This window comes from Bacillus rossius, chromosome 15 (assembly GCF_032445375.1).
Source record: "Bacillus rossius redtenbacheri isolate Brsri chromosome 15, Brsri_v3, whole genome shotgun sequence".
Classification (NCBI taxonomy): domain Eukaryota; kingdom Metazoa; phylum Arthropoda; class Insecta; order Phasmatodea; family Bacillidae; genus Bacillus; species Bacillus rossius.
This window is the reverse complement of record NC_086342.1, coordinates 28247495-28271835: the sequence shown is the minus strand read 5'-3', so window position 1 is coordinate 28271835 and position 24341 is coordinate 28247495. Positions and strand designations below refer to the sequence as shown.

The 24341-nt window shown below is 40.8% G+C and overlaps 1 protein-coding gene across 6 annotated transcripts in view; it reads left to right on the top strand.

Annotated features, from left to right (window-relative positions):
* The window catches only part of LOC134539703 (rho GTPase-activating protein 23), a 492628-nt gene that overhangs the window by 368653 nt on the left and 99634 nt on the right, over positions 1-24341 (top strand). For 5 of the 6 annotated variants that reach the window (XM_063381919.1, XM_063381922.1, XM_063381917.1 and 2 more), the window contains 6 exons: positions 5524-5640; positions 10722-10854; positions 13401-13534; positions 15109-16465; positions 17344-17454; positions 21398-21607. In XM_063381919.1, the coding sequence (XP_063237989.1) occupies positions 5524-5640; positions 10722-10854; positions 13401-13534; positions 15109-16465; positions 17344-17454; positions 21398-21607 (2062 nt within the window). The remainder of the gene's footprint in view (positions 1-5523; positions 5641-10721; positions 10855-13400; positions 13535-15108; positions 16466-17343; positions 17455-21397; positions 21608-24341) is intronic. The other variant, XM_063381920.1, reaches the window with a different exon arrangement.

The window sequence follows — 24341 nt, the reverse complement described above, 5'->3', positions numbered from 1 at the left end:
GTAACCCTAAGATTTGTGGGTTCTGTGGTTGCCCGCAAGTGGTTGGATTCATTTCACGCACCAACGTATGACCTTTCACCCCTATTCATGATGCATATACAGCCTTCTTTGTTCCTCCGAGCGGGCGGGAGAGATGCGCGCGTTCATTTCCGCCGCGAGCGCTGGCACTGCAGTTATCATATTTAATATATATTTTTTTGTCCATTGGGATGAGCAGAGTTGGTTAGCAAGAACCATCGTGTATCTGCCGAGCAGCAGCTGTTCTTTGCAACGGTCTCTGCAGTCTTAAAACACAAAGAATAATAATCAGTTACGTTTCACTGTGAACCATTAAAAGTTTCTCCATAGAAGTCTGTGAAATGCTGGATAGGCCTAATTAATTTGTTGGTTGACCTAGAAGTTTGAACAGCCGGAAGAAACGCAAAACCTTTTTGGGTGATCGGTTTGCAGAAATGTGCTGTAAATTATTAGTATATATTTGCTCAGATGTGTAAATAAAAAAACTTATATGCATAAAAATATCCACCTCCAAGCCTAGCATTATATTTTATCATTATTTCTAAAATTCTGATATTTCTGAATGAACGAAAATATCTCTGGAACGAAATTCTTAACCGTGCATTAGGTCTTTGCTTTATACTCCGCGTGTTGCTTTACGCTTGAAAGAAATCTTCTTTCGCCTTTATATTTGTATTTTAAGTGACTTAACCTGTTTCTGTTTGCTTGAGATCAATGTGCACTCTCTCGAAACCGGTTTATTTAAGAGCAAAATGCTTGCAGTTGAATATACCAGCATCGCCTCCTCTTTTTGAAAACAACCGCAGCTCCCTTCAGTTTATGCGCTCACTTCTTTATCTTTTGTATCTGAAGGTAAGAAAGAAATTAGACTGTGGGTGGGTGTGATATTTTTCATTTTAATAATTGAATTCAATATGAGAACGATCTTCCGCATGCCTTTTTTTCCATCCGGATTGTAAATTATGTTTAGGTTGTAAAGCAGTTAGACTAAGTCCGTGCTTATCTTGCTAAATTTGAAGTCACTGTGGCTGGCAATTGGTTAGCAAAGCAACCCGTCGGTAAGTAGAGCGTAATGCCAGAACTTTGTTTAACAGCAAAAATGTCAACCAGAAGTGAGTATCATTAAAAGAAGATACTGACAACGCATCCGCAAGGAAGTAGCGTTATAGTTGTTTATAACAACAAAAAAAAGGTTTTGGTTTCCATGAATATTATTCCCTACCATATGCCTAGGTGAATTTATTCCAAAATAACCCTGAACTGTGCGCGGTGCTCGGTTAAAAATTACATTTAGCTTACGGCTTTATTACGAAGAATATGCCTAATATAAAGTATGAGGAATTCGTAGAGATCGGAAAATTCGCGGATTCATTTCACGATATGCTAGAATCCAAACAACTGTACATTTATATTGCTTCTGTGATTGGCTTACAGTTTATCTGAAGGACTTTTAGCCAAAGGGAAACCTTCAACCAAAAAAGTATCGAATCGCAAGCGTCCCAGTTGACAAGTGTTGCGAGTCAATAGCCAATGAGCAAGTGGCATTTGCCTGAGTATTTAGAGGGTTGTGGAGTCTATCCTAGAGGTCATCGAAAGCGCGACTTTTTCCAGTCTCTAGGAATTCGCAAGGTCTGTTAAATGGGTCTTCGTGTAGAAACTACATTGCACTCCGAAATCCGAGCTCAGTGATAGGCTGTACATAAGTTAAACATGATCGTTAATTTAAACAGGGTGTTTTTTTTTTTTGCCGTAAACAAAAACATATTTTAGAGGGGCTTTGCCGAGAGATTATTTATGTGAGTATACGTTCAAAGTGAGTTAAATCAATAGCCGTAGATTTACGAACATAAACATGAGTTACGAAGATCTTCCGATAATTTGTAACCGGTGTGTGTTTGTGTGTGTGTGACAGCCTGAAAATTGTCGACATCGTTTAAGTTGAAGGTAGATACACACACACTGGTAATCACGCAGGCAACGGCGCGAATCACGCGGTTAGGATATATCCAAGGTAGAGCGCACACTGCATTCGGAGCACCGGAATGCTCTAAAGGGTGCTTCATCCTCTTGTGTCATTCAGTCATCCGCTTCGCACGGACGGCGCGGATGTTGCTGGCCTCTTCGTCGACATCCGATACGTAACGATGGCGGATGGGGGCGGGGCACCCACAGAGCGAGGCACAACACGACAAGACGTGACATTTTTGACGTGACAACGTCTAATAAATCGATGAACGCCGGCTGCACGCACGTAAAAGTGTCCTGTTACGCACATTGTTCAGTTACGCTGTGTCCCGTTACGCTCATTGTTCCGTTACGCGCATTGTTCCGTTACGCTGTGTCCCGTTACGCTCATTGTTCCGTTACGCTATGTTCCGTTACGCTGTCGGCGAGTGCAGTAATAGGTTATTTTACAATTGACTAAAAAAAAAACTATGGTGATTCATATAATTGATGATAGATATTTGATTACAGTTTATTTATATGAAAACTTGTTCATAATTATATTTAAACTTTATAGCTAAACGCCAGTTTTTAAAATTAATTACAAGTCATCTACACGTGAACTGTTTCGTCGACTGTTTATAAAGTGAAGTGAAAAGTTAATGTGGTTTTCATTGCTTATTACAACAACAATTTCGGCAATAAAGGTTAATTATTCTTGCATTTTAAAAATCTGATTACTAGTATAATTTCAAGTATTTATTCTTTTATTATTAAAATAAAAATGATTCAATTTTATTCATAAAAGTATGCAATCATTTCATCAATGTTTTGGTATGACGTTGTCACGTTAAACTATCGTCCGTAAACCGACTTTACAGACAACAAATTTTTTGAGCTGGTTTCACGCCAGGCAACTTATGGAATCAACGTCTCTTCCCAACAGAAGGTCAATACGATGTTCGAACACTTGTGCTTGGTCTCCTGTGCGAAGAAGAGCGTGGGTTTGTACGTTGTCACAAAACTTCCGTCCAAGCTTCAGTCCTTTTGATTTTATCCCCGTATTCCTCACACATCACATCCCATATCGCGGAACTACTACGAATGTCTTCTATGAACTGCTCCAAATTTGAACGTCCTCGGTGGACTCTGCTAGGCGACTGGTGTGAAGGACGAATGCCGGGTAGTCTTGTGTTGAGTCTCCTGGTGGGGGTTGAGAAGGTGAGCGACACGGACGCCTATTGGACGCCCGCCAGAGAGGGCGGTTCCCAGTCATCTGCTACATCGCCACCTACACTCCATTCACGGGCAGCCCTTGTTTCACAGACGAGAAAGCCGAAACCCGAAGTTCCCCGAAGTTCATGTTTTTTTTCTTCCTTATCTTTAATGTAGCTATCCTAACCAAATCAACCGTCCACAATGTTTTAAAGTATTTATAATGTAGCTAACATAACCTAATTGACCATTAGTATCCTTTTATCAACACCGCCGTATTTATTTACAATGAACAAAAAAAAAAACCGAAGATGCACGATCGGGCGTTTGGCTCTCTCGTCTCTGAAAATAAGGCTGCCCCTCCATTCACACACACCCGTCCCTTCGACTAGTGGAAACTCGTCTGAAAGGGGTCCAAGCGAGCGCAAGTCTCATGGGAGGCGAAGTGGAGAGTGTGCGCCTACCTTCGCAGGTCATTGAACGTGGACCCGAATCATGAATGGGCAGATGAGAAGGCCGCCAGCGACGCTACGCTACGAGAGCCGGATGTCGTTCCGTTTCATCGCCGGCGCATATTGGACTGTATTCACAGTGGGAGAGGCGCTTTTGCCGTCGACCCTGCCACGGGCTCGGCCTGAAGTCACCACTGGACCCGGCATGTCACATGTTTGGGTTGGCGTCTTTAATATTCCAACTTAGAACTGTCATAACTCAGAAACACCTAACTTAGAATCTTCTAACTTAGAAAGTAATAACATAGAAAAATCTATCTTGTGTGTTTCTAAGTCATGTTTTTTTTAAGTTATTTTCTTCTAAGTTGTGTGTTTCTAAGTTATGACAGCACACCCAAATAAGGCAGGTTTAACCGTCTATTGATGCTAGTTTTCTTGCCATTGCTGCTATTTGAGGTATGCGCCTGCAGATTTGTGTTGCGTTATAAATTTTGTCAACGGATATTTACTGTCTTCTTATAGCGACGAAAAGTCATGCAAGTGCTTATAATTATGAATGCTTGGGCTATATTTTATAGCTCGCAAATAGTTTTTAACCCTGAGTTGTGTGAGCGAGTGTTACCGTCTGTACTGACTATTCTAGAAAAATCCAAAAAGTGATACCGCTGGGTCGCATTTTTGGGCGAGGGTGATTCGACCACTTAACCATCGTGGCGGCGTCTTAAGTGCCTGTTTGGCCTCTGTTACTTGACTGATCCATTCGGGATACTTAGTTTATTCTTACTAGTAAAAAATACGTGTTTTTTTAAGGTAAGGTAATGTGTAGGAGTATCCCATAAAATATTTCTGTTTGAATGATCCCTCCAAGATAGTTTAGGCATATGCCTACTCATAATGCATATCTGTTATCTGACTTAATCTTCCAAGCTAGTCCAGGCATACTCATAAAATATTTCTGTTATTTGTATGGTCCTTACAGGCATCTAGTAAATAATATGTTGTCATTGTTTTCACAATTAATTGTGATTTTTACTAGTTATACTTCTTGACTAATATCTTTGGTTGTATGTAAATTTAATATAAGTACACGTAAAACTAAATGAAACGTCCAAACAAATTTTTTAGTGAAATTACAGACTCATGAAGCATATTTTGTCACGTTGTTTAAATTATTCATGCAACCGGGATTTTTGATTGATTACGATTTCTTGGACAAACGCCCATTGCAGTTTTGAACTGTTTGTCATGGAAAAAAATATTAAAGAACGCAAATTGAGAACAAGCCTAAATCAGCTATGCCAAGCAGACGAACCCAACGATGTACCTGTGTGGGTTTGTTTTCATTTTTAATTTTTTTAATTTGCGTTCTTGAGTTCTTTTTTTCCATGCCGTCGGTCTCCGCCAAGATCTGCAAAATGTCACTCAAAATAAAAATAATAATATAGCATCTTAAAATATTAAAAAACATTTGGGGGTTGGGGGGGGGGGGGGTCGGTGGTAGCAATAGAGCTGGTACAGGGATGTCTAACCTCCTTGGGATAGGGGGTGTAGGGTGTTGACTGAAAAAAAAAATGTATTATTCATCCCACATTGTTTCAGGTTTATTTCCGGTAAACTATGATCAACACATAAATAGATAAATAAATAATGGAAATAATGTCAAACTACTCTGTTCACAATAAATAAATAAATACTCCTTTGAAATAAATAAACAATAATTTATCCTCTTCTTAGTGCTAGAAATTGTATTAAATATGTTTTGTTGCGTGACCGATCCTTTCCAAGATGGTCTGAAACAGTTGATGTTGTTGTTTGTGGTCTGATGGTTGGTTGGTTCGCACGGTGATTGTTGTTGCGGCGTAACGCCACGTGTCTTGTCGCTCTCTTGTTGCAGGCGGAGAGGAGGGAGGTTCGCCCCAGGGGCCCACGCAGCCTCGTGCTCAGGAGGTGCGAACATGGCTTCGGTTTCACCCTGCGGCATTTCATCGTCTACCCGCCCGAGTCGCACTCGGTGAGTAGTTCCTCACTGCCTCTGGGGCTTGCAATTACCTCGTTTAGGGTAAAATTTCAATCCGGATTGAACCTGGAGTGGAGTGAGGAATCTAGATTGAAATTTTACTTAAAACACTTTGTTGTGGACTGAAGTTGGAGTGAAGTGAGAGAATCCACTTCACTTGTTGAGGTGGACTGGACTGAAGAATCCGGATTGAGATTTTACTTTAAACACGGACTGGAGTGAAAAGAAAACACGCACAAGAAAGCCGCCGCCATATTGCATTGTTTGTTATTGGTCTCGTTGCATTACAGGCATAATTTGTGAAAATGGCAAAAAAAAAATGAGCAGAGGAATGTGTGGACAGAGATGGAAGTAGAGTTATTGTTGGATGTAATGATCGCACCACAAAATTTTCTGTCCATGTTGATTCCAACTTCGATCTTGTTTACATTTCAATCTGGATTGTGATATTTACCATAAACGCATTTCGTCAGTCTATGTTCGTTACACATTCACTCCGAGTGAACTCCACTCCAGGTTCAATCCGGATTGAAATTTTACTCTAAACGAGGTAAATGACTGTAGAGACTGGAAAAAAAAGTCGCGATTCCGATGACCTCTAGGATAGACTCCACAATCCCTTTCGCACTCAGGAAAATGCCACCTGCTCATTGGCTATTGACTCGTGACACCTGTCAACTGGGACGCTTGCGATTCGATACTTTTTTTTTTGGTTGAAGGTTTTTCATTGGCTGAAAGTCCTTCAGATAAACTGTGATTAGGGACCGGAAAAATTCGCGGGTTCAATGACCGCTAGGATGAACTCCACAGCTCTATGTATACTCGGTCAAATGTCACTCACTAATTGGCTGCTGTCGTGTGAGACGTCCCAACGTAGTAGCCTGTGATTCGTTAAGAGATTTGGTTGAGTGTTTCTTATTGGCCCAAAGTCCTGAAGATGAGTTGTGAGCCAATGGCAGAAGCAGCATTGGTGTATAACTGTTTTAATTTTAGCACATCGCGAATTGAATCCGCGATTTTTTCAGGTCTCTAACTGTGAGTCAATCACAGAAGCAATATAAAGGTACAGTGATTTGGATTATAGCATATCATGAAATGAACCCGCGAATTTTTCCGGTCTCTAGCAATGAGCACACTCATGTGTTCTCATGTTGCAATTTCAACTTGCAACACGAAACCCCGACACGACATTTGCCTTAAAATTCTTTAAAAAAAAATGCAGAGCGTGATAAATATTTACGTCAATTATTTTTTGACGTGAATACGTCTTTAAAATTGCTTCCATAGTGGGAGGCAATTAAAAAAAAAACGAATGATAACAAAATCGGAGGATACAGTTTGGTGTTGCAGCTACATATCTATCATCTCCATCCAAAAATATTAATTACACCGCTGGATAGCTAAAGGATAAAGTAATTGGTTAACGCTAAGTGAGGACTGTGACTCATCGCGCGCGGTGAAGGGGGAAGCTCCGCCATTTTGAGGTAATTTTGCTGCGTTTCGAGATTTACATTTAGTTTAACTTTTGACTCGGAGAAGCTACGACGTTCGTTTAGTTTCAATCGTCAGCTCTCGTCAAAAGCTATCGATTGCATATATAAAAAAGCGTATTTGATGTTTTGCATAGAAAATATTACCTGTTACGTACACGTATTCACTTACAACACACGGGCCGTGCCCATGAAACAGCCACACCCCATTTCTTTCAAATACATTTCTGGACGCGAATCACGCGTAGTTTCCGCACCCGCCGCTAGAATTCGTTGCCGGAGCAGCTAAGTCGAATATCGAATCATTCCATTTGCAGACCGACATTTTAAACTATGTAATGAAACGGCCCGGTAAAAACGAAAAATACTTAATAAAAATACTAAACCCCTGTTTTTTGACATGATTTTTGAAAAGGAATTTTAATTAAAATACTGCCCATCTTGTTAAAATTCACTTAACAGTAAGTACTGTAAAGTTTCCCTTTTGACTTTTGGTAACTTCGGTTCGCGCCATCCTTCACAGACGGCAGCACCATAGTAACACATTTCCGTTCCATGCGACTTCCGTTCCATTCACGAAATTACTCCCGATAAATGCCGTATACCGAGAGTTAAGATGTTACACATAAAAAAAAAAGCGGAAGGCATGAGGGGCGAAGAGAAAAATGAGTATTATTATAGAACCACAATTTTTTAGGGGATTCATTGTGTACAAATTAGATTTAAAGCACTTTGGTATTGGATTACAGTGCTCTTGCCACGTCCTTTACGAACCTGAGCCAGTTATAAAGAAGGGGGGGGGGGGGGGTTACCCAATCACTAGGGGGATGCAATTTTTTCGCGAATTAATCTGACTACTCATTAAACTTCAGTAATATTTGCCAGAGCTGGCGATTGTTTCCTTGTGATCGGCGGCCGACTGTTAAGAGAGGCACCTGCCTTATCTGACGTGTTTGCAATGATGGTTTTACTGACAGTAGATGGGTACCTGTACACACTGAAAATGCTACAATGTTTTAACGCACAGCTGGTCTGAAAATCTTTTAGCAAAAAAAAAATATATATATATATAAATATATATATATATACATGTCTCTACATGTCTCTACTACACACGTACCCAGTGGCGTTTGCGATGGGAAGCCTACGATTCACTCGTCCTTCTGGACATACCCGAATACTCACGTTGGCAAGCCTTCTTTCAACAGACGAGTGAGCCAAACGTCCGATCGTGCATCTTCGGTTATTTTTTTTTTGTTCATTGTACAACTCATGATTACTAATGGTCAATTAGGTTAGGTTAGCTACATTATAAATACTTTAAAACATTGTGGACGGTTGATTTGGTTAGGATAGCTACATTAAAGATACTGTGAAATCATGTAAACGGTTTCCTAGCCCTGAATAGCTACATACTAAAAGGTTATATTTCCTAAGCAACCATAAAATGATTTTACAGTATTTTTAATGTAGCTATACTTGCCTATTATAAACAACCATCCACAATGTTTTAAAGTATTTATAATGTAGCTAACTTATCCTAATCGACCGCAAAATTTAATACCACGCCGGTTTATACAATGAGATAGAACGGAAGAAAAAAAAGCGAGCATGAACTTCGGGGAACTTCGGGTGTGGCTCTCTCGTCTGTGAAATTAAGGCTTCACAAAGTCGGGAGTGTTATAGACTTCACCGAAAACATCATTAGCGTAGCCATTTTTGTTTGACAGTTGGATGATTTCAGTTTCCATGAACTATTTTGCGTACAGGGCAGGTTCTAAAATATGTTGGATGTTGGATGTTGGATGTTGGATGCGGTCGGCCGATCAAAATCGTGCCTAGCGAAAACGAAAATGATTCCGTTTCCGTCTTAACGAATCTTTAAAATTTGCGAAGGAAACATTGGCGATGAAAGAGGTTATAAAAGTGAAATAACTAAAATAATGTTAATATGTCGTATGCGAAATCATTTTAAGATTAAAAATTAGATTATTTTTTATATAACTTTAAAAATCACAACATTTACTTCATTATGTAACGAATATCATTGTGAATTAAATAATACATGTTCAAAAAATTGCATCACATGTTCAAAATTTCCATCCAGCATTGTGATGCATTATTTAATTTCAAAATAGTGTTTGAAATGGAAAAGTTCGAGCTAGATCCAGACTAAAAATAAACTTTGATAGTGCGGCATGATTTAAAACTTATTTATGGTTTATATGTCCAAATATTTTCGGTGGAGAAAAATTGAAGCCATTTTCCGTCCAATGCTGCTACTCCAGCTCTGTTGTCAAATGTAGTTGGAGACATATATCTGACAGTGTGGCAGGCCTTCAGCATGCGTCGCGGGTAGTTGAGTGCAGAAATACGTTCCACTGGCCGTTACGTCAGCCGGGAAGCGAGCCGGTACTGTCCGGTGCGAACTTTTCTCAAAATGTAGAGCACCAGTTTTACACGTATCCGTCTGTCATTGTTGTTCGTGAAATAACGTCGCGGGAATTGTGGGTTTTCGCAAACAAATATGTTGCTTTCCTTTAACAAGTCCGAGAGTAATGGAAGCAATAAATAGTCTTGTGTCTCAACTCTGGCAGATCATTAGGTAGCGGCGGAACGTAGACACGATCTTTTTATAAAGCCCAAAAAAGGAAATATATATATATATATATATATATATATATATATATATCGCACGGCGTTATGACAGGTGAACGTGGAGGCCAGCGAAAGAGAGCGCTGTCGTCTCGACCATTACGACCATTCCAACTGTCAGGGAGTTGGACGTTCGACCACTCTCGTACAAGAGATTCCAGTCAGGGAGGGGCTCCGTCCTGTTGCCGAATAACGTTCACAGGTTCATCCGACAAAGCACGGTATTGAGGTAATAGTGACACTGTTTGCAAGTGGGGAAGCCTTGTTTTCACAGACGAGAGAGCCACACCCGAAGTTCATGCTCGTTTTTTTTCTTCTCGTTCTATCTCATTGTATAAACCTGTGTGGCATTAAATTTTGCGGTCGATTAGGATAGGTTAGCTACATTATAAATACGTTAAAACATTGTGGATGGTTGGTTATATTAGGTAAGTATAGCTACATTAAAAATACTGTAAAATCATTTTATGGTTGCTTAGCAAATAACTTTTTAATATGTAGCTATCCAGGGCTAGGAAACCGTTTACATGATTTCACAGTATCTTTAATGTAGCTATCCTAACCAAATCAACCGTCCACAATGTTTTAAAGTATTTATAATGTAGCTAACCTAACCTAATTGACCATTAGTTATCATGAGTTGTCCAAAATAAACATTCACGGACACACAGCAAACGAAAAATATGGCGGCGTACAAATAAATACCGTTGCCTTGTTTATGGTCTTTCCTTTTATCAACACCACCATATTTATTTACAATGAACAAAAAAAACCCGAAGATGCACGATCGGGCATTTGGATCTCTCGTCTGTGAAAAGAAGGCTTCCCATCCTGTTGCCGAATAAAGTTGACAGGTTCATCCGACAAAGCACGGGGTTGAGGTCTGCAAGTGGGCCGGAGTGAAGGAGTAAGGAGTGGGAGTGTGCGCAGGTGCTGCAGGGTGACCACCGGCTGGGACTCGACCTCGGGGACCGGGGACCGGCGCTGGACGAGCCCATGGACACCATCTTCGTGAAGAACGTGCGGGAGGACAGCCCGGCGCATTCGGCCGGCCTGGCCACAGGTAACCAGCTGCCTCTCCACCGACAAGAGCGACGAGCACGATTCCTTGGGCTCCACTATATATACAGGTGTCCATAAAGTCGTTCCCTCATTACAAACATTAATAACATGAAAACTACAAATGCTAGCAAACTGCGGTTTGGACGAACCTTTTGTGGAACTCATAAAGTTTATTTGACAGATTAGACTAGACAACTTCTTCATGTGCACCGTTGGTGGCCCGCAGAACATGAAGGCAATATTCGATTTCTTGCCACGTTTTCTTCCACGTTTCGTCTGAAACAGAAGCGACTGCCTCTGTTATCCGTTAAACCAGTGTTCTAACATCAGGCACACGTGTTGCATACACTTAATCTTTAACAAATCCCAAAAGAATAAAAGTCGAGGGGGGTAACATCGGGTGATCTCGGTGGCCAGGATGTTGGTCCATCGCGTACAATCCAACGGTCTGGGAATGTTTCATTAAGGAGTTCACGGACATTCAATCCCCAATGTGGGGGTGCACCATCCTGTTGGAACACAACCCAAGGTTGAAACACTTGTAGCTGAGGTGCTGCATAGAGTTCCAACATGTCTAGGTGGATGTGCGCCGTTATTGAGCTCTCTGCAAAAAAGAACGGCCCAATAACATTTGTTATGCAGAAGGACGCACCAAACATTGACTTTTAGGCTATCCCTCTCATGTTCCACAATTGAATGAGGATGTTCGGACCCACATATACGCACGTTATGCCTGTTCACTGTACCAGACGTATGAAATGTTGCTTCATCGGAGAAACACACACGCTGTAGATATGCATTAGCATCGTCAATACGATGCAACATTTCTGTCGCAAATTCAGCGCGACGTTTGTGGTCATTTGGTTGCAAGGCTTGAACAATTTGAACTGTGTACGCATACAAATGAAGTATTTTGTGTAGGATTTTGTGCACTGTTGAACGTTGAATACCAAGTTGACGGGAAGCCTGACGTGTCGATTTGGAGGGGCTTCGTTGGAATGCTTCTTGTTCTTGAACAGCGTGGACAGTGTCATCTGTTACAGAAGGACAACCTGTTCGCAAACGGTGGCCCACACTACCAGTCTCTTTAAATGTCTCATACCAAGCTTTTATGCTCTTGTGATCAGGTGGTAGACGTCCATAATTCCCTTCGGAAATTGCGCTGAACCGTAACAGTGGACCTGCTCTCGTGATACCACAGAACACATTGAGCCTTTTCTTGCATGGAGATCATTGTGCCTTTCACTCTTCACACACCACCTACCTGAAACATTCACACAAAAAAACTTAGCACGCTACACTACACGTTCGTCCATACCGCATTTTGCTAGCATTTGTAGTTTTCATGTTATTAATGGTTGTAATGAGGGAAAGACCTTATGGACATTCTGTATATATATTTTTTTACCGATCCAGTCGTGTTTAACACGTCCGTGACGTCAGCGCGACACAAATGGAGGACGCGACAGACTTGCCGATTACAAATATTTTGGTTTCCAGTGCGTTGCGGGTGGGACGTTAACTGTAAACAGCGTCAGAAGTTTGTTTTCGTAAGATGGTTACACTGATAAATCAGTGATGCAATTTCAATTCATATATTGTCAGGGTTTTGTCTACTATATTTATCATTGCAAGCATTGGAATGTATCCACTCCAACAGATTATTATTAATTTTTATCAGAAACATGTCTCTCAAACATGTATATTTAAGAAGGAAAAAAAAACCCTGCAAGCATTGATGGCTAACAGATGTTTGGTACATACGGCAAGAAAAAAAAATATTTAATTTTTTTTTTATCTTTGCTTGTGTCGCGGATGAAAATCGCATGTTCAGAAATAACTAGATTTTTTTTTCTGTCGCATCGCTTGCTTCGCGTCGCGTCGTCGCGCTGTTGTGATTCCAACATAATGCTGGTGTTCTTTACCTTTGTACAGCACTGGCTACCGCAGCGGGGATTTGAACAAATGCAATTAATCTTAATTTTGTTTAACAGGTTAATACATTTAAATGTGGTGATCTCTTACGTTCTTAGAACACAATTTTTAAAGAACAAAACCTTTTATATATGGTGTTAGTTTACCTTTTTGCCTACATATGTGGAAATAAAATTAGTTGTATTGGCATGATAAAATTCACATCGCCATCTATAAAATTAAAAATATGACTATATTAAGTTGGTTGTGCACTATATGCATGACTCTAAAAACATATTTTAAACAATTTTAATAGTACCGTACTTATTTCAATTTGGATAATTATTCTGCCAAAAATTTATTCTCAAGAGTTCTTTTACAGTAGGTAGTTCAAGAGATGTTAAACATACATTTTTGTACCGAGAATTCGACATGGTTCTGATATTAATAGCAGATTAAAAATTAAAACATGCTGGAAAAATGGCTGCCATAAAACACATTTTGGTTATGTATTTTTCCATGAGAAGTTTTAGTCGAATTTGAAGAAGTTTAAACGAAAATTTCGATAGTGTGAGTGCCATGGTAGTCCCAATCTGTGACCAAGCATTTACTTTCTTTGTTTCCCTTCCTCAGGTGACCGAATCATCGCAGTGAATGGTCAGACTATCACAGGACACACATATGCACAGGTAGTACAACTGATACAGCAGAGCGGTAGTTACCTTCATCTCCTGGTGGTTCCAAAAGAAGATGACATCTTGCAGAGGGTAAGCAGCATTAGCTAGTCATTCATTTTGTATTGATTTTACTATAGAGTGTTTAAAGAAATTTTATTTTAGTTACTTTACCTACCGGTGTTTCATTAAGATGATGTTACAATCTCGGATTTTACAAGTGTATACCTAAGAACATGTGCACATTTCGACATCTTGTCGCTTCCAAATACCGGGGTATCAGTTTGCAATTATGCTCATAATGAAGAGCACTTCTTTCACATTGGTAAGTAACACACTTATAAAGGTGTATGTGGTTTTTGATTAAGCATACATTTAATAAGGACTAATTATTGAGTTTGTTCATGCAGTTCTTCTGGAATAATCACAAAATATTAGGTTGTGTTACATTGATAGAATCTCTTTGTGATCTGTGTGAGGTTGGTTTTTTACAACAACAATTGAGGAGATTTCGTTTAAGACATCGCCGTTGTTTGTGTTGTGTTCTCGTTGACATTAATGAAGCAAGTTGTGTTTCCATAAGCAGCTCCTGCAACTCCAATGGTACATATTCTTAGGGCTCTTGTCGTCAGTTGAAAGTCATGCTTGTGTTCAGTTTAGAAATATCATTATAACTAGCTGCCCGACCCGGCTTCGCACGGCTATACTAATGGAAAAAAAATTAAGTCACATCTCCCATTTAAGTAATGGAAAAAAAAATAAATAAATTCAGTGAAAATTTATTACAATGCTGTATAATGTACCGGAGAGAAAATGAATAGCACCGATGGTTTCCCGACTCGTGCACGCAACGTACAACTGATGTACCCGTACTTCGCTACGGCAGTCTATAGGCAGATCACTCTTGCGCCGCTCATTATACATGCCCCTCCTTGTGGGTACGCCACTGCCGCACGATGCCCGTGGCCATGGAGTCGCAGAAGGCATGAACAATGCCAAATCCTGTTCTCATGCAGACAAAGTACCCACTGTTGCCTGGTTTTAACCACCCATGGGATCTAATTTTCGGAAAATGTCATCCTGCGTAACATAAGGAACATTACTGTGAAGTTTCAAGTCTGTAAAATATATATACTTGAAAAAAGGCAATAAAAACCAAATTAAACACAGAGAGAGGAAAAAAAACAATAGTTTAGGTTTGCGATTTAAAGTGATAAAAAGTTTTTAAATACTAATTGAACTCTTATGAGGGTACTGATTGCTTCGTTGTTAATATCACACGGGTGTTTTTTACTTGTATGGGAAAATTAAGAATGATAAGGCATCTATTGCGTGGCAACAATGTTAATAGGCAATAGGAAATAACCTTCTAGCGCCTGCGGCATTGTCAACACACACTTCGTACGTGTACTGCATGTTGTATCTAACCCCCTCCAACGCATTTGATTCTAAATTGGTCTTTTAGTGAGGATCCCTAATGTTATTGATAATATAATATAGCCTATAGCCTTCCTCGATAAATGTACTATCCAACACTGAAATAATTTTTCAAATCGGACCAGTGGTTCCTGAGATTAGCGTGTTCAAACAAACAAACAAACAAACTCTTCAGCTTTATAATATTAGTGTAGATTGTTAATGGGATACAAACACGCTTTCTTTTTTAGTACTTCGGGGAGACTGCGCACAATCCGGAAACGAACCAGAGGCCATCGCGGTTGAGATCACCGGAGAACTTTGACCAGCGCGGTCCCGCCACGATGCAGGAGCAGACCTCTGTGCTGCCGGCGCCACACCACCACCACCACCATCACCACCATCACCACCATCACAACAACCACCACAACAACCACCACAACTGGCCGCAGCAGGAGCTGCTGTACCAGGACCTGGGGCGCAGGACGAGCGAGCCCGCGCGGCGGGACGCCAGGGACTTCCTCGGCAACAGCGGCGCGCGCCTCCCCAACTCGAGGTTCGACGACGCCGAGCCGGGCCGCAGGGTGTCGTCCACCTCGCTGCCGTCCACCGGCTCCATGCACGACAGCAACAACAGCCTGTCCTCGGCGGAGTCAGCGTCGACCCTGACGGGAGGCCAGGACGGCTGCAGCAGCGACGACTCCGTCATCATCTCCAGGATACGCAAGAGCTTCGAGCAGAAGGAGGAGTTCCTCAGGCGCCCCAACCAGCCCATATCCTGGAGCGTGCCCGCGCAGGAGCGCCACCTGGCGCCGTCGCCGACGCAGGCGGTGATCGCCAGGGAGTTCTACGCCAGGCCGCAGAAGTTCCAGAAGCCCATCTGGCCTCCCACCTCGCCGCCGCCGCCGCCGACGGTCCATAACGAGTCTTACCGCCAGCAGTCTCCTCCCAGGAGCGCGCAGTCTGTGATAAAGTCTCCCGTGTTCAACGGCAGGCCGGCCCACCAGAGCGTGCGGCGGGTCCAGTCGGACATGGACTCGGAGCGCGACGCCAGGCCGTCTCCCGGGGACCAGGCCAAGGCGTCGAGGGGCCAGTTCCTCTGCGGCGGGCCGGTGAACCACCAGCAGGAGTCGTCGGCGGCGGCCAGCCGCCTGGGCGTCGCGACGGGCGGCGCGCGCCACGCCTTCACCACCACGCTGTCGCGCATCAGCGAGAACATCCCCGCCACAGCTACGCCGGGATACAGCGACGACATGGACAACCTCATGGACAACGCCAGGGCGTCGTCGCTGCCGCCGTCGCTGTGCGAGCCCCAGCTCCACGACGAACACGACGACGACGCCACACGCTACACGGCGCACCCCAGGCTGCGCCTGGTGTCGCGCCGGGCCCGGCAGTTCGAGACGGGGCAGCTGGAGGACGACGACGAGGAGGCGCCCGTGCTGAGCGACCGCACGCTGCTGTACCGCAGCGAGCTGGCGCGCCTGTCCGCCAAGAAGAGCGTGCCCAACGTGGCCGTGCGCAAGCAGGAGTTCGAGTCGCGCGGCGGCGCCGAGTCCCGGGCGGACCGCAGACCCACCCGGGAGAGCAGATCTCTGGAGAGCGCAGGTAAACTGCTGTTGGGAACCTAGTTTTGTGGTTTTAAGTACCCTAAATTAATTTTTTTTTTAAATAATGAAGCTGAAATTTTTCAAAACTTTAGCAAGTCATTGTTATATCTCAAATGCATAGCTGCATTGAAACCTTTGCAATATATGTTTCAACAAAATTTTCTTTATTAGCAATTTATTTTGCTGTAGAGTATTACTACAAGGAAATTTTATTAGCATTTAATAGTCTCACTCCAGAAAGAAAATAATTATTCATTGCTTTTTGTGCTGAACTTTTTAAAATATGCCCACTTTAAATGCTCATTTTCTCAGTATCTTATTTTCCTAGTTGTCAATTCAGCTAATGGTCAGTTATGTGGAAACCAAAATGCTCACTGCGAGGTTATGGAACAAAGTCAAAATCTGGGTTTGATGTATACATTTTTAAAAACTTAAAATATTTGAAATAATATTTTACTTCATATTTAAATAATTTACAGATGAAGTGGGGGTACACTACAAACCCAGATTGTGTGCAAGTTACGAACAGCATAATAATAAAACAACTTGTGCAATCAAATTAGGAACGCTGACAAGGTTAGGGTTTGAATTGTGAAATGTGTACACCTCTCTTCATAACAGTAATATTAATAAGAGTTCAGTTTGAGACTTTAATACACAATGAGTAATTTTAGGAGTTATTGTATAGCTTCATTACAAAATGCGAAAGGAAGTTAGAGTAACCGTTGTTAAGTATTTTGTTTATTGGAGTAAGGTAAACAAGTTAAGATTGTTTATAGTGTTGTGTGTGAGCCATTGACGAGTCCCACCTAGTATGTGGCGTGTTGATTCTGAGTGAGAGCGTAGTGCAGTTCCATGGTTCCCTCATGTACGCAGCGGGAAACTTGCCGTCGGAGGGGAGCGGCCGGTCAGGAAACAGAACGGTCCCAGTAGGTAGCAAATACCTGCACTGCATCCCCCCAAAGGACTTCCAGCAGGAGACGACAGGTAGTTGGCGGCTCCGAGACCGCTCGTGCCTGCGCACAAGTGCACTCATTGTTACGTGTGGGCTGCTGTGTGTTCACCGTTTTCCCCCTCTTGTCTCACCTGCACCCTGTGCCTATATGTATGTACCTCACACTGTATGTGCTCATTCACTTTTTTATGATGTGTAAACATCTTAAGCTCTCGGTGTACAGCATTTGGTAGGAGTAATTTCGTGATTGGAAGGAAGGAATGAATGGAAATTTTTAACCGTGGTGCTGCCATCTGTGGCAGATGGCACAAAATAAAGTTCATAGAGCTAAAGGGAAACGTTAGAGCATTAACTGTTTAGTGAATTTTAACAAGATGGACAGTATTTTGATAAAATTCCTTGTTGAAAATCGGGTCCAAAGCCGGGCTTTAGTATTTTTCAAGTCTTTTTGGCTTTTTTCGGAGCCCTTTTCGTTATCTAGTTTAACCTTACGCTCTGCCAATCCAATGAATCAATATTTGATGTAGATGCTCCAGCAACAAATTCTTGTTGTGGGTGCAGAAACTACATGTGTTTTGCATTCAAGAAATTTAGTTGAAAACATAATTTTATAATTTTATCACGCTCAGTATTATTTTTAAGATAGTTTACGTTAAATTTTGTGTCAGAGTTTCATATGATAAGTTTGTCTGCATATGAGAACTCATGAATTATCCTGTTACCGAGGTTAGATAATTACACATCACTGGCGAGAACTGAAGACCCGCTCACATTTTTGTTTTGTTTTGACATATTTTCATTTCAGATGGTCTTTTCATCTTCCACACCATTTTACTACTATTCTCTTCATTTCACAGATGCAGACATTGATTTGAAATTTTTCTTTCCTTAGTAGTTATCACATGCATTGTTTTATGTTACATGGTTGTTCGTACTTGGCACATAGATGTTTTTGACATAGTTAACAAAAATATTGCTTCCTCTTTGCTTTGTGACTCTTGCCTTTAGTTCTGCTGACTCTTCAGACTAAAAGGGGCGAGAGATGAGCACTGAGATAGTCGTTGGGGTGGACATCCATAACTTACAAGGAAGCTAAAAGTAACTGGAAATTTGTTGCAGTGTTTTGCGTACCCAGCATTAAGTCAGACAGATTCTTCAATTGAATTGGGAAAGTAAAGGGGGAAAAAAAGTGTGCAACCATTTTTTTTCTGTTGTTCGCAGAAAGTACTATTTTATCCAATTTCAATTGGAATTTCAGCAATAATTCTACTTTATAACAAATAACAATATTAATGGCAGAGGTGAAGTATTACTGCTGTATTAATTTACATGAGAATCTTCCATTGGCTAACATTAGTCAATAAAAACCACAAACAACGGGACAATGCAGTCATATGAAAGCCCCTTATAATGAAAAGATTCATGCCTAAAAGTTCAACAGAGATTACTAGCAGTCAGATAGTAATTGGATAAACTGCTACATTTGCAATTAATTCTCAGGTATGTGACATTTTTCCGGAAGGGTTTTAATTTAACTGCAGTGTTCAGCAGTTTGTATGTTTCGTTGATTCGTGTTAGTCAGCGGGAAACATGTATTAAAATTAATGTAGTAGTAACAATTCTGCTGCTTGTTATGGGACAAATCCTCCTATTGTTTTATTCAAACCTGGCCTCATTCTCAATTCCAGTGCTATACACTTGTGTATTGTGTCAGTATGACCTTGGGTTCGGCATAGTTTTAATAGCTTGTTTCTGTATGTAGGGTACTACCATAGGTGTGAATTTCTGTCTCGACAAATAGATTTATTAATGCCTAGGGAATTTTGCTACAAACATTATATTGTAAATTTTTGTGAATAAATTTGGTTTAAACAGTGCTCTATTATGGTTTCAAGTATTAGTTTATACATTTTTTGAGCTGTATTAGGTTATAAAATTTTCAAGAATTTTCAGTATCATGTATCAAAATTGATGTTTCTAATATCAAAATAGTTTTCAGTACTTTACAGTACATAAAGAGTTATCCCGTCTAATACAATGAAAAATCAACTACAGTTATATACAGGAAATAGGCAAGCATTTGTAAATACATAATTTCGATGGTTTTTTTTAAAAAAATATAATGTAATACCAATTTATGAATTTAATTTTAATTTACACCTAATTCTTTCTTAGAATACCTAATTTTAATAGTGAAATTGCTTTGACTTCAAAATTATTTTCTTTATGCTAACAGTATGATGTAAAGTAGATCAATTTGTTGGAACCTAGAAAAATACATTATATACATATACATGCTATCTGTAGCTGTGGTGGTAATCAGAGGCTTGTATAAACACATTTGTGTTTCTGTTCACACATATTGTACATGCTTGTTTACTTTCCAGAACCTATGCACTCATTCATAACTGCTCTTAGCTCTAATTCGTCGTTTTGTGTGTACAGTTGTATATTTCTTTGTGATAATGGTCTCTGCAGTTCCTCACAGCTCCCACGCTTAGTTTTAACTCACCTTTATAGAGTTCTGCAGAATATATTGAAAAATGAAAGGTTTTTAAAACACAATGTTGCTGATTAAATATCATCACACATGTGACATTCAAAGTGCATAGTGAGATTAACTTTTGAAGGATAATGTTTCTTTTAAAATACTTAAAATAATTTAATACTTTCCCACAGTATATACAAAATTTTTTAACTGTAAATGTCAATTTTGCAAAGTACCGTGTTTGCGACGATTCTGGGGAAAATTTTTTTTTTGTTAGGTAAAGTTATTCATAAATACAAAACCAGTTCATAGAAAGTAAGTTTATTTAAAAAAAAGAATTATACAAGTGCACGCCAAACAATATATATTAATAATTCATACAACAAAAACCTTTCTTCAACTTTAAATAGAAAAACAAAATCTGTGACCCGAATGCAAGCCACTTGAATATGTGACGTGAACTAATGCATAACTATTGTCGTAGTACACATTTATCACGAAAGAGTGCGGGCCATCAAATGTAGTTAACTCGGCAGTCGACAGAGAGCGCGCGTTGCATCCAATCGGCGAGTTATCAATATTAGACTACGTGTGCGCACTCTATACGGGAAGCAAAAAACTAAACATTAATGATGCCAACTAGCGCTGGCTACATTTTTATAAGCGGTACACCACGGTGACGCTGACAAACAGATAAAGGTTATAACATTTAGAAACGTCTTTAAAAGAAAATTTACACATCAGACAGCTTCGTATTTCCGTTAATTTAATAAGTAAAATAGTTAATTTCCTAATAAATATAACATTTCTACTTTAAAATACACAGTTTTAATATGGAAAAGATACCTACACAAAGCACTCTGAATCTAATAACGAGACCAAAAACATAATGCCATTTTTACGGGAGAAGTTTTTTTATCCAAAATTTTACGCCCTTAACTATAGGTGCGATGATTATGCGAGTGCGACAATTATGCGATAAAAGAGGGTACCCGAGAGTTGTTTTAACCATTACAAATTTATGGTAATAGTAAACTAATGCCAAAATATGATTTAGAAATCATTACATAATTAGGCCGAGAGTTGTTTTAACCATTACAAATTTATGGTAATAGTAAACTAATGCCAAAATAAGATTTAGAAATCATTACATAATTAGGCCGTTCTGCATTCTACAGCAAGAATACTATTTATTTTTTGTGTAAAGTACTTCCACTTTTAATGGTGGCTTGGTTTTTGATTGTTTGTCAGATCTGTAATAATTGTCTTAAATTGAACTCTATATGTATATTTTCTTTGCTACGCTGTCTGTTGAATAATTTGTACGTGGTTGTTGTGTTGCATCGCTTTGTTGGTACGTTGGGTGTGGTTCTCGGCGCTGATTAAAAGTGCTTTAAATGTTGTTTATTTGCAATTCTGTATTGGTGTATCGGTGCGTGATCTCGTGGGGCGTGCGGTCACGTGTCTGGCCCGTGTGGTGTCCCCAGAGCCGCCGCGCTCCCCGGGCCTCCGCGACGACCCCTCGGGCCCGGCGCGGCCGCGCGCGCGCTCCAACTCGGCCGAGTCGTGGGCCGCGGCCGTAGCCTCGCGCGGCCGGGCCGCCCCCGACTGGGCCCCGCGCGGGGAGGAGCCCCAGAGGCACAAGGCCGTGAGGCAGGACTCCTACCTGGCGGCGGTCCGCGCCCCCGTCGTCTCGGGTGAGTCCTTCCTTCTCCCTCCTGCCTGCTCGGAGTGAGGGAGGATATCTCGACCAGGGGTGCAACAACAGGGGGGGGGGGAAGGGTATTTTGCCCCCCACTCCCCCCTCTCTGAAACCTTGTAAGTGGGGGCAAACGGGGGCAAAGAAAGTGCTGTGTAATCAATTTTTAGATAGTAAAACCGCTTAAATAGCACCGTTTTTCCAGCCTTGAAATACAAATTTTTTCCCGGGGGAGGACAGCCCCCGGTCCCCCCCCCCCCCCCCCCCCCCCCCCCCGCCCCTATTTGGAAATTTAGTTGTTGCGCCCCTGAATTCTAAACCATAGAATAAAGAGCATGCATAGGTCTGCGCATTTAGCAAAATTTTTTTTGGTCCGAACATCTCCCCCTGCCTTTAAACAGGTGACATGTTCTCTTCACCAAAAAATATCAAGGGTGTAAAAAAAAATGCTGTAAATTTTTTTTTCTATTAAAACATATCCATATCAAAATCAGCACAACTTGAAAATTAAAATTGCCTTAAAACTAATTTTTGTGTTATTTAAATGCGCATATCATTACCAGAAATGATATCAGTTTGAAACTTCAAAAAATACTAGTGTTACAAACTTGGCCTCGTAATTCACCATCACCAGTGTAAGCATGGCGGGGGGTTTTGAGAAGCGAAGGGATTGGTAGTGGGGACGATTTTTCTGCACATTGACTTTTAACTTGATGCAGTGAACATAAGCATAAACTCGCTCTATGTCTGTGTTCACTCTATTATCTCATTACTATTTTTGTGTTGTGAGTGTGTTGTGAAACCTTGCTAGCTGGTAATCCACATATCTGCACAAATGACGAGCTGCATACTGCTGTAATGGTTTATTTATCTTCGATTCAGGTTTTCTCTCTATAAGATTAAAAAAATATTTTGAACTTAATGTTTGTTTCATTAACAAGTATATTTGTAATGTCTGTGGTAGGCAGGAGTGAAGTGAACAAAATGTTCACAATTGTGCAGAGGTACCTGATTCATGTGTTTCACCCATTAGATTTTTTCCTTTTCTTTTTTATATTAATGACTATATAATATAAATGTTTTTTTAATCTGGATGTGTAATGTTACTGCAAGAAAAATTTAATTGGCTGATGTTAGTCACAGTGTATGGGAGAGGTGTGTATTGCATTTGACGTGCATGTTATTTAGCTACAATTAAATTCTTAAATGGTTCTGTTGCTTTGTTATGGTTGACAGCTTTCCAGTTTAGGTGTGATGCTTACTTTCCTTAAACAACTGCTAACCTGTTTGTGAATGGGCAAAAGTACCTAAAATTGTTCAGTGCCCAAACCCAAAGAATTTTAAAGCATTTATGAAGTATACAGTGGTGCATAGCATATGTTATGTAACAGCTAGCATGTATGTTTAGTATCAAGTGGGCTAATAGTGTGTGTTTTTGGGGTGGTTTCTAAGTACCAGAGGCAAAGTGAAATTCTGAGATAAGTATGAGGCATGTTCAGAAAGTAAGTATACTAGATTTTTATATTTATTTAGAAGAAAGTGTGAAAAAAAAATTACAGGATGTCATTGATACACTTGTTGACTATTTTTACACATAATCGCCATCTTGTTCAGTGCACGTGGTGAGCTGTGGCACAAGATTCTTTATGCCTTTTTCAATGAACTCTGCAGCCACATCAGAACCTCTTTCTGCACCTGCTCGTCTGTTGGAAATTTAATGCCACCCATTTGTGCTTTCAGGGAGATGAAAAGATGATAATCTGAAGGTGCCTAGTTAGTGGAATATGTTGTGTGTGTGGGGGAGGTGGTGGGGGGGGGGGGGGGGGGGGGGGGTGTTTCAAAAACATCGCAACCAAATGAGTCCAAGAGTGCCTTGGGATCTGAGGCTGTGTGAGGACGGGCATTGTTGTGCAATAAGCACACTCCTGTCGTCTGCCTTCACCTCCTTTTGAGTTTTTTTTAGGGTCTCACAATATCATTGTGCAGTGGTGGTGTCGCTCTTGAGTCAGAAATTCTACCAAAATGATGCCAGAAATTCTACCAAAATGATGCCTTTTCGGTCCCATAATACTGAGACCGTGATATTTTTTTTTTTGCCTGAAATTGATGTTTGGAATTTTTTTTGGCAGGTGGGGAATTGGTGTGAAGCCACTGTGAGGACTGTGTTTTTGTCTCAGGCGTGTAATGAGCCACCCACGTTTCATCTCCAGTCACAATAGAGCTCAGAATATCCTTACCTTCCAATTGACGTGTGTCTAGAAACTCGCTGGCGCTACCTATTGACTGGATATTTCTTGAGCTGCTCTGTCAGCTTTTTGGGACCAATCTTGCGCACAGTTTCCGTTATGCCAGCGTTTCTGCAAGTGTATCGTATAAGAGAGTTCTGGAGAGTTGTAGAATCATCGCAGAAATTTCATCCATTGTCAATTGATAGTTTTCACAAACAGTTTCTCCATTTTTTGCACCAACTCATCAGTCAAAATGGAAGGTCTTCCAGCCATCTGTTTGTCATGAACAATTTTTCTGCCTTCACTAAAATCCTTACACTACTTAAACACATTTGTTCTGTTCATAACACTTTCGCCGTAAACCGTTTGGATTCGTGAAAAATTTTTGGTAGGTGTTATTAATTCTGCGAGCAGGAAATGGATCACAGCACGTAGCTCACTGTTGCCAACCCTGTAAAAAAAACGTTATGGTCGCAGTACACTTACTTTCTGAGCTGCCTCATA